Here is an 11,406-nt window from a genome sequence, read left to right as displayed (position 1 = left end):
AACTTACACATAAAATAAATTTATTTTTAAAATAAACGTACACTTTGTTATATAACCCGCAAGTTCTAAAACACTATTCTAATTAACTGTTTATTCAGCTAAACTTAATTGAATTACGGTTACAGGTTAAAGTTTCATAGTGTTTATTTTTATAAAACTTATTTTGTTCTGAATTTAAAATAAAAGTAAAATGTTAAGAAAAATTTTACCACGGCAGTTGTTAAAAGTGTTATGTGAATAAATTACCTTATACGCTTATCATATATTGATAAATTATAAATTAAAAGTTTTGTGAAACCAATTAGACTTGATTAATGTAGAATTAGATTTATAAAGAATTAAATACTTTTCTTAAACTCATATTTTAGATTATTTTCGAATTATATATATTTTTAACTGGATATTATATATTGCTTTGTGTTTAAATACTTGGTATTAAAGTTAACCTAGGTTTACCTAGTTATAATTTAAGCAATGTAAAAACTATATTAGGCTAAAACCATATTATTTTTTTTTGTTGTCATTATCAAAATACCATTAAAAATAAAAACAAAAGCAAAATCAAAAGCATGGTTTTAGTTTTGAAATACGCATAAGAGAAATAAAGCTGTCATAAGTAATGATAATAAACACTAGTTTCATACAATTTCATTTGAAAAATTTAGAACAGGAAATTTTTACAAACAAGTAAGTGTAATCAAAATAAAAATTAACAAAAGACTAAATTTTTAAGGCTAAATAAAAAGTACCATTGTTTTGTTTTTTATTTATTTAAAAAGTGAAATATAAATATTTTTCTATCAATATATTTATTTAATAAATTTTATAACTCAGTTATTATTTAAGTTCTTTACCTAGTTGGATTTCCTTTTAAGTTAAGTTAGAATTGTAGTTTGAATTGAAAATACTTGTAACTTTGTCGTTCAATAGTTATATAAAAAATGTATATACTAACATATTTAATATAAATAAGTTAATTAGTTATAAGTAAAACTTAATAAATATTTCTATAAAGTTAAACAGTCAAACGTAATTTATAGTTTGCTCTTTTACAGAACACATACTTTAACTATTGAATAATAATAAAAAAAAGTCATAAAAGTAAAGTACGTTATGGGTATGGGTAAAACAGTTAAAGTAAAACTTATAAAAGCATTTTTATACTATGTAAAAATGCTTTAAACTTACAAGCACATTAATTTAAACTAACTTAGTCCAGTAAAGTCTATAACTTGATTGTTTGTTCTAAGAGCTCCTAGTCGTTTTTGAATAAAAATTAAATGTTCTGTATAACAAAATGTTAAAACAGATAGTGGAAAACATTAATCTAAAATAATAACAAAATATAAACAATGTCTTATAAATTCAGTTTTATAACATTAGCTTGTTATATTTGTGTAGTATAAAATTAATTTTAAAATAATTGATATTTTTTTGCTATAAATGTAGTTAAAATTTTTAAAAAAACTAAATTTTACTATTACAAAATGAATAAAAACAATAAAATTTAATTTCAAAAAATTCGATCATTAAAAAAAAGTTTCAATGCTCTCGTGTTTCCCTGCTTTTATATTTTCAAGGAGTGTCTTTGTGTCTTTTTTTTAAGGAAACATGTTGTGTAGTGAAAAAAATAAATACTTTAAATCGATAGCAATTAAAAGTAATGTACTTTTATAACTGTTTACACGCTAACAACTAGCTAAGTTCAAAATTAAGATGATCAAACTAATTATATTATTTACATTAATGTGTTTTTTGAAATTAACTTACGTTTTTATCATTTTTGTTTTTAACATTATAAAACTAAGAAAATTATTGTTGACCTAATAGTTAAGGATATCGATATATTTATAAAATATTCGTCTCAACAATTCATTAGGTTCGTTTTTTAATAATAACTAATAGTTTTTGGTGACCGTTTGAACAAGTTTAACCATCAGAAAAACGAGTTGTCTTACTCCTACTTTCTTTTTACTTTTTTCTTAATCGCTGAACAAAAAGTAATACAAACTTTATTCAATTTGGTTTAATTGTTACGCGTCAGCTGCAAATCAAAGGTGCTTCTGATTGGCTTACATTTTAGTTATTGTTGTTTTTAGTTTTAACTGATTTAAACTTTTTTTTCGTTTTTTTTAACGTTTGACTAAAGTGGGTTAGGGGGAACTGCTCCATTCCCACCCGATTAAATCGGAGAGCCGCTTACCGACCGAGGGTAACGATTAGTGATAACGGTGATAGTAAAAAAAATAATTAATATATAAAATTAGAACAAAAATATAGGAAAAAAAAGTGCTGAAATTGTGCAGGTAGGAATTGATTGTGGGTAGGAATTGTAAGTTAAGGTTAAAATAAGAGTAAACATGTTCTAAAATAAAGCTGAGTCATCACTTTACCTCATTTGCACAATGTTATGAACAAAAAATTTTCGAAAACCTCACAATTGCAGTCGACCCTTTTAAGCATGAAAAAAAAGCGTAAAAAATTGTTTTCAGTTTGGTCGTTGCGGTTTTTAGGTGTCATAGTAACAAATATTTCAGCTTGTTTCTTCAAGGTGTGGTTTTAATTGATTTATTTTGAGGTGTTTAATTTTGTCTTAGCAGCAAAAAAATTCAAAACGTAAAGATACAAATTTTGTTGCTCGCAATTATAAATATTACAAACATTTTTTGATCTAGTATTTGATTAAACAGTAGCTGTTTTAAAAAATTGTTTCAAAACAATTTCCTTACAAAATATTTAAAAACATTTTAAATGGAAATAATAAACACAAACCAATTATTTTTGGATAAAAAAAGCATTTTTTTTATATGTACTGTACAGTAAAAAATATTCTATTATAAATAAAATTAGTGACTAACTAACATTTACCGATATAGAAGTATAAAATTCTTTTTGGTTAAATCAGTTTAAAAAATATGTTAAAGTATAAGTCACAGATCGCCAACCATGCAATATTTGTTTTACCAAACAATAAAAAACTTAAATTAAAAACTAATCGATTACTGCTCACAATTTTTAAGGTTTGGTTTTATTCTGAAAGAAAATTTATTAAAAGGATAAATGTTTATAAAAACGTTGATGAAATTAAATAAAGCTGCATTTCACGCATGGTTGAGTTTCCTTTTGTTTAATTTAAGAATAAATGTTTTGTAAATCATACTGATTAACTGCGGATGTGAACAAATACAATTTATTCGTAACTATCGAGCCGTATCTTTTGGGTGGAAAAATATTTTCATCTCAACTGTTCTCATACTGAGCTTTGCATTTTTGCAGGTTTTAAGAAACGCTATTCTTTAGTTTTAGCATTTGTTTAAACATATATGCTTGCTCACTGATTTACTTATTTTTGAAAGTGTTTTTTTATTAATTCTTTTAACTATTCAGAAGGCAGTTACAAATTTTAATTTGCTTCATTTAAATATTGAAAGTTTAAAATTTGCAGAACAACAAAATTTTTCTTATTATGTGTCAGCTATAATCAGTTTAAAAAATACATTTTACGTCAAAAGTACTTTTATATGCTATCTTAAGTTTTTTTCTCAAGTATGACTTAATTTTACTATTAGTATGGTTTTTAAAATAGTTATGATAAACATTTTGTTTTTATGTTTAAATAATTTGATTACACGCTTAAACTTATGGCCAGCTATTTCTTTCGTTAATCAAAACTATTAGCGTGAAAATACTTTAGTTATTTATACATTACTACAACCTAAAATAACTATACTAAAATTAGTTTAGATAAGCTAGTTTAAAAATAATTTTCATACTTTGTTAATTAAATATTGTTGTCATCTATGCTTAAAAAAAACGGTATGCAAAAAATACTGTCAAACTAACTTTTTTCGTTACTTACAAAATACTATCTAACCCTTTAATAGCTAACTAATTGTGTTAATGGTTTTATTTTAACTTAGCTATAGCTAGTTAATTTATATTTTTTAATTATAGTGACATGTACATTTTTGTTGCGTACACTTTTATTTCTTTTTGACCAATTTTGTGACATCACATCTAATTGATGTGATGTAACAGTTAAGTTAATTATGCTCTGATATTTATAGTATATTCATATAAATTCTTATGATAAAATAACACAAAATAACTTATAAGTGTAAAATTTAGTTTTTTATTCAAACCAAAACAATTCTAAAATTAGGTAGTTTAGTTATATCGAACTAACTTAATCTTTGTTGTTTTCATTTAACTCGACAAGAACTTTGGTATATTTTTGAATAAAAAGTTTCAATAGTTGTTGTTAGTTAATAAGTAGTACTTTTTTAACAACTTAGCCAGGAGTAAAAAACTAAAAATATATCGCTGATTTAAAGACTTATTTTATTACTTATAAATTAAACATTAGCAATCTTTTCATCATCTTAAAGTACATCTAAAAAGATAAGACTGTTTTTGAAACATATTTTGAAATTTTTTCAAACAACATTTTAAATGAAAACCTTATTTTAGATTTTACCGAAAAGTAATATTATTTTAGCATTATATAGTTTTAGTAAGAAGTTAATGTTTTGACTATAATAAAAATAGAATTTAAAAACTAAAGTTTTAATGATTTATTTTAAATACCTAAACAATCAATTTAAATTCTATTTTCAATCTTAAACCTTAAAAATAAAAGTTTGAATTGGTTGGATTTTAAAAACAAACACAATCCTGAAAGGTAAACATTAACAATGCGTAACTAAATTTTAGCAAAAAAAAATAGTGTTAAAAAATTGTATTTTATTAGTATTTATTGTCATGCATTTAAAAACTTAGTTATTTGAAAAAAACTGTTTAACTAAGTACAATGTGTTTATATTTTGTTCTATAAATAAAAAGAGAGTAAGAAAACTTATTTGTCAACAGTAAAAGTAGAAATGGCTTCGGAGATCGAATCAAAAGCTGATATGAAGAGTATACACAAAGAACAAAACAAAGGTTTGTAGCATACTTAAATTCAAGTGACAACACTAATATAAACAAGTCTATAGCTTTTAAAGAGTCTATAAAAATATAAAATGCCATTTAGAAGTTAAATGCTAAAAAAAGAAAATTTCTGGTGTTTCGTTTGAAAACAATACCATAAAGACTACCAACTGCATACAAAATTACATATTATTATAGTAACCAAAGTATTTTTAGTTTTTCTGTAGTTTGTTTATTTCTTTACTGTGTGTTTGAGCAATAATATGAATGTTTTGTCTTGTAGATAAAATATAATTATATGAAATTTAGCTTCCTTCAATATTTTAGTATATAAAGAAATGTTTTGCTTGTTTTTAATTTCAGTCTACAAAATAGGTTGTTTTAATTTTAGGTTATTTGAATAAGATTCTAAATTAGTAAGATTAGTAGCATTGTGTACTTTTACTTAAATCCTTAAAAATTAAATACAGAAATTTAAAAAATCAGCTTATACGCTTGTTTTTAACTAGAAAACTTACATATAACTTATAAAAAAACTGCTACATTGGTAATTCTATGCAGCTTATTTCTTTACGTTATATTGTATTTTACGCATTAAAAGCTAAATATTTGTAAAATTAGTTTTTGTTCCTTTAGACAACTTTTGCAGTCTTTTTGATTAAAAATACAAATACTTTATTCTCAAACAGTAAATATGCCTATAAAAACACTAACGCATTAAACTAAGTACTAACAAGTTTAAAATTGAGTTATAGTAACGTTTGAAATATTAAGTTTAGAATGTTTTTCATTGCAAAAGCTATTTGTTCTGATATCTAGCTTATTTAAACTTAATTTCCAATAAAATTTATTGTGTAAAAACGCCTATATATCGTATTTAAGTTATTTGAATAAGCAAAAGATTAAAGGTATAATTTTCTGTTGTAAAAACTTTTGAAAATTTACCTTTTATTACTTTGGTGGCATTTATTTTTTATTATAGACAAAAGTTTTATTTTACCAAGTAATTAGTAAATAAACTATTAAATAAAAAACTTGAGTTCAAAATATATTTATATGTTTGTGCTCTTCACACCGTTAAATGTTTTTTATCATAACTTAAAATAAGATATATTTTTTTTCGTATTTGATAAGAAACAATAACTAAATTCAAATTAATTTTCTTAGAACATAAGAAAATATTCTACAGCGTGACTTAGTTTACTGATTTTATTGTTTTTAATGTAAAAGAAAAAACAAAAACTTTTTGTGAATTTTTAGTTATTGTGATTATTTAATCGTTTATATTTTGTAGGTAATGATTTTACAATATGCTAATTTTTAACAATTGTATTATATACGATCAGTTATAAATAGTTTAAAGAAATATGTTTATTCAACAATAACAATTTTTAACAGTTAAGGAAAGTATGTTAGCAAAACTTTTGAAAACAAAACTGCAAGACATAAAAGAACAAAACAAAAGTTAGTTTACTTCAGGGTTTCTAAACATTCATAATCACCAAGTTTCTTTTTAAGACCACCTCCTACATTACAAACCCTAAGTTACTGGTTATATATTTGACATGTTCATTAGCATAATGTGCATATATCAATTAGCCTTTCTCTCAGTTTCATATTTTAACCAAAAAAGTTTTTAAATTATACAGTAATCCTAGTTATTTACTTGGCTGGTTAAAAGAGTTAAAAAAACTTGGAACAGTAAAATGTAAAAGTGTCTTTGACTTTTCTTATTGTTATCAGTTGAGTTCCTAAGAATAGTGCTATTGGAATCACATTTTACAGTTTATTATGATTGTATTGCTTTGTGAGTTGATATATACAAAAGTAGTACTTTTAAGCAAATGATACTCAAAAAATTAGCTAATCTAATAAAGTAAACATCTGAAGTTTTTTTCTGCAAATCTTTATATTTACATTAAGCGATAATGAACTCTAAAACATTTTTTGAAGTCATAAATGTTCAAATGTGCTTAAAACACATTGACGTATCAAATCTTAGTGTACATCAGGGTGGGCAAACAAATGGTGGTCCCACCGAAATTTTTATTTTAGCAAAGTCATCCAATATTTGAGGAACAATTGCTGAGAAATTTTTAACTTACACTAAACATTCTGAGGCTTGTAATAAAAAGTAGAACAGATCTATGGGATTTCTGACAGAAAATTTGAAACTCACGCTAAGTATCATAGGGTTTGTAATGAGAGAGGGTGATCTTTTTTCAAATTTATTAAAACAAGCATTTATAAAAATAAGTTTTGGTAATCCTTCATCAAATTACATGTATATAATAATTTAGCTGTAACCAAAAGTAGCATTAATAGTTTTTAGAGATAAAACAATTTTCAAAATAGATACCTTATTTATATTAAAGTGAAATAAAAAGTTTGTTTCATTTAAAAGATGACAAATGTTTTATTGTAAAGATTAACACTATTTAAAGTAGTTTTATTTTCAATTTAAACTTTTCTTGTACGTTATGTTGGGTCTAAAATGCACTGAGGGTCACTTTTGCACGAGGAGTCACTTTGCACGGGTTTAAACTTTTTTTAGTTTATTTTTTATTATTTACTTTTTTTTACTATCACTGTTACCCCTAACCCTAACCTTTAATTCTGTTTTTATTTTTCTCAATAAGTTTTGTTTTGCTTTTTGCTAAGTTTTTTTATTCTATTCATTTTTTCAACTTTTTTTCTATCATTAATACCCCTAACCCTTACCTTTAGTCGGTAATTTTTTATCTATTTATTTATTATATTTTAATTTACATCCGTGCAAAAGTGTCTTGGTGCAAAATGATTCGTCCCCGTTATGTTAGCAAAAATAAATTCATAAAACATTAAAGTTATTATGATAAGTTTTCAAGATTTTACACCACAAAAACTATTTATGAAACTTTCTTTATTTATAAATGTAAGTATTGTTGTAAAATTTAAGCTATACATTAATTGAAGCAAAAACTCTTAAAGAATTATAATATATATTAATAATGCTAATATTTTTTTAATGTAAAACTGTTTTTTGCAACCAAGTTACATGTTTTCTTTACAAATCTGAAACTATAAAAATAGCTTAAAAAAACTAAAACAACTAAAACAACTTATTTATTGTTTTTTAAACTGGGATATTTAAGCACGAGGATTACTTTGGCTCGAATAGCATTTTTGGAATTTTTTTTTAACCAAACTTTAAAACCCATTGTTTTTAATTTCTTTAAAGCTAACTTGGGAATCTTTTTTTTATTCTAAATACGATCTTTTGCTTTGCTTTATAAAACAACTTCTATGGAATTGGGTTGACTTTAGTAATTTGGTCCCCTTTAAAAAATAAACGTTTTTTTCAAATTTTTTGCTTTTTTTAGCTTTTCTCCAAAAATAGAATAATAATTTCTTTTCAACTTACTTATTAAACTAAGTTTTATATGATGGAAATATTTTCGTTCCTTAATTTTTTTAAAAGATATTTTGAAATATACTTTTCCAAAATATTAAAAGTTTTCATGGCTTTGCTGCAAGTATATAATATTTTTCAAAGAGTTTTTTTTTCAGTATTCTTATTTAACTAAGTATTGTATTAAAGAAATATTAATTTTTCAATTTTTTTATTATATGACTTATGCAAGTTTTACATAAATTTATAGCACTTCAGCCAGAAATTCCTCGAGTAATATAAATTTTTGTAAAACTTGCATAGGTCACAAACAAAAAAATAAAAATTTGAAAAAATTAAAAAAATAATATTTCCTTAATTTAAAACTTAGATATAAAAATATTGAAAATATAACTATTTTTTAAATATTAAATATTTGCAGTAAAGCCATGATAAACATGAATATACTGGGAAATTTTATTTGGGGATATCTTTAAAAAAACTTTAAAGGAAAGTAAAATATTTCCATCATAAAATACTTAGTTTGATAAGTAAGTTAAAAAAAAAAACGTTTTTTTTTGTTTTTGGATAGTTAAGTAAGTAAAAAAATTAAAAAAGAAATTAAGTTTTTAACGGGGCCTAATTGGACTCAAACTCCAATTCGATGGAAATTGTTGTGAAAAGCAAAGCAAAAAAAAACGTTCTTAAAAATTTAAAAAAAAATCTCTAAGTAAGCATTAAAGAAATTAGAAATAATAAGCTTTAAAGTTTGTCAAAAAAAATACAAAAAAACTATTCCAGCCAAAGTAACCCTAGTTATTTTAGTAAGCATTTTTTTTTTGAAGATTACATCAAACGTGATATTAAGCTTTACGTTTGTACAATGGTTTTACCTTGAAATTGCACTTTGTATAAGTATATAAATTATTGTAATTATTATAATGGTTACAATAGTACTAACAATAAAATTAAGTAAAAGAAATTGTGCTGTTCGGCGGCCTCTACAACCCAAGATCGTGCTACTCGTTCTCACTTTTAAGCCAACAATGGACAAAATTACCCAATTTACCGTCTGATAGAAGACGTCACGGTTCAGTTGTTATCGGCCAATCTGCGTATTTAGTAGGAGGAGATAATAACAAAAATATAGATGAATACAACCTCACAACGAAACAGTCAAGAAGAATCACTTCAATGAAGACAAATCGTTTTGACTTTGGAATTTGCGTCTACGAAAAAATCAAAATGTTAATTGCTGGTGGATGGGAGAACGGGTCAAGCGACAGTTGCTTTTTGTACGACACAACTTCAAACACATTCGAAACAATTGGCAACTTAAACAGTAGGAGGTACGGACATGTTCTGGTGAGTGATGGAAAAACAGCGTATGCCATAGGAGGATGTTTGAATAATAAGGTACTAAATACTATTGAAGTTTTACACAAAGAAACACATAAATGGAAAATGTTAAAGACTACTCTTATCATTCCTAGACGCTACCACCAAGCTGTTGTCAACAAAAACTCCATTTATATTGTAGGAGGAACAGATGGAAACAAACGGACTGATGCTGTTGAGAGGTTTGACACTCTGACAGGAACAATCGAACTCCTCAACGTGAAGCTGAAACTCGCAAGGAATTCACCCGCAGTTGTAATGCACATGAATGACCTGTACATAGTAGGAGGTTTCACTGGTAAAGAAAAAACAAGAACTGTCGAAATACTTGACATGGATAAACAAGAGATTAGAGATGGTGAAGATGTTCCCGCTGCTGACTGCGGTTCCACTGCTTGCATTTTTGATTTTGCAGTTCATATTCACAGATACGTGAACGTTTTAAATACGGATATGAACGCGCCAGCAGGAAAATGACGTGCTATCAAAACATTAGTGCAGATGCTACTTCTCTGTGAAAGATGAATGATGGAATCAATCACAAGCTATATTTTCTCAAAAAACACGATGAAAAGTTTTAGTTGTTGTTATTTGTGGCAGCAATCTCAATGAAACACACTTTAGTTTCTACTGTAATTAAAGCGACACATTTCTTTACTCATTTATCAGTTTAACTTTTTTAAATCAATAAGTATCTGAGTACTTTTTTATCAAATCACAGGAATAAAATATTACTTGATAATGGTCAATATTGCAAATTTACAGGGACGTATTTTAAATATTTCTAGTCAGACGCTTTTACTTCAACCGCAAGACATTTCTGAATGCAAAACGATCTATCACAAATTCTATTCACAGCAATTGAAGTGAGTTGTTGACAAGAACGTTCCTATCAATAAGCTGCGTGACCGTTCATGCCTGACATTATCTAGAAGTTGAACTGTGTTGTGTTTCAAACTTGTTTCGAGGCTTTTTAAGTGGTTTAGTATGGTAAAATACGTAATTTAAATAGCTGAGACAACACTTTTGGTAAAAATCTGTAGTGTTTAAAATCCCCAGCGGTATTTTTAACGGTGCATTTTTTATAACATCTATTTAACTTTTAAAACTTTAGTGACAAATTGCTTTATTACATGTTTTTATCTTAAAAATTTACTTTTAAGGCCTTTTTGTGAAAGTGGCTAAACAGTTTTAAATGCTTTTTTAGCGTTGTTTTTATATCAAGTTTAAAGTAATTTATATATATAACCTTAAATACTTAAATTTTACTTTTTATTTTACAACCGTTTAATCAATATTAGTTGACAAAATTCTTGCTAAAATACCAGAATGTTCTACAACCTTGCAATTTTTGCATTATGATTTATTTATTACAGAAAACATCAAATATTTACAAAAACTACAAATTTCAAAATAATTTACTTTTTTCTCCTTTTTTACTTTTAATTTAAATCAATAAAAATTTTATTAGAAGTATCTTTGTCGTGCATAAGCTATGTTGAAAAGATATGTAGAAAAGTTTACTAAACTTTACTAATTTTTATTTTTTTATATAATTTTTACTTTAATAAACAACTATTAATTTATAATCTACTATTTACTAAACTAATAAGAACAGTTTAAATATTTTCTAAGCAAGTACTTTATTTCTTTAAATGTATATATACCAATAATAGTAAGCAATCTCCAAATTTTAACAATGTTAACCT

General features: G+C 24.9%; 1 protein-coding gene across 1 annotated transcript; it reads left to right on the top strand.

The window, feature by feature from the left end:
* The first annotated feature begins 3,210 nt into the window (after positions 1–3,210).
* Positions 3,211–11,092, top strand: LOC145829450 (uncharacterized). Its single transcript, XM_082937240.1, has 4 exons — positions 3,211–3,276; positions 4,870–4,941; positions 6,328–6,393; positions 9,273–11,092. Exons 2-4 carry the CDS (start codon positions 4,881–4,883, stop codon positions 10,172–10,174), a joined length of 1,029 nt encoding a protein of 342 aa, XP_082793366.1. The 5' UTR covers positions 3,211–3,276; positions 4,870–4,880; the 3' UTR covers positions 10,175–11,092.
* Positions 11,093–11,406: the final 314 nt, after the last annotated feature.

This window comes from Thalia democratica, chromosome 2 (assembly GCF_965202585.1).
Source record: "Thalia democratica chromosome 2, ktThaDemo2.hap1.1, whole genome shotgun sequence".
NCBI lineage: Eukaryota > Metazoa > Chordata > Thaliacea > Salpida > Salpidae > Thalia > Thalia democratica.
The sequence above is the reverse complement of the archived record's forward strand: the minus strand, read 5'-3'. Positions and strand labels throughout refer to the sequence as shown.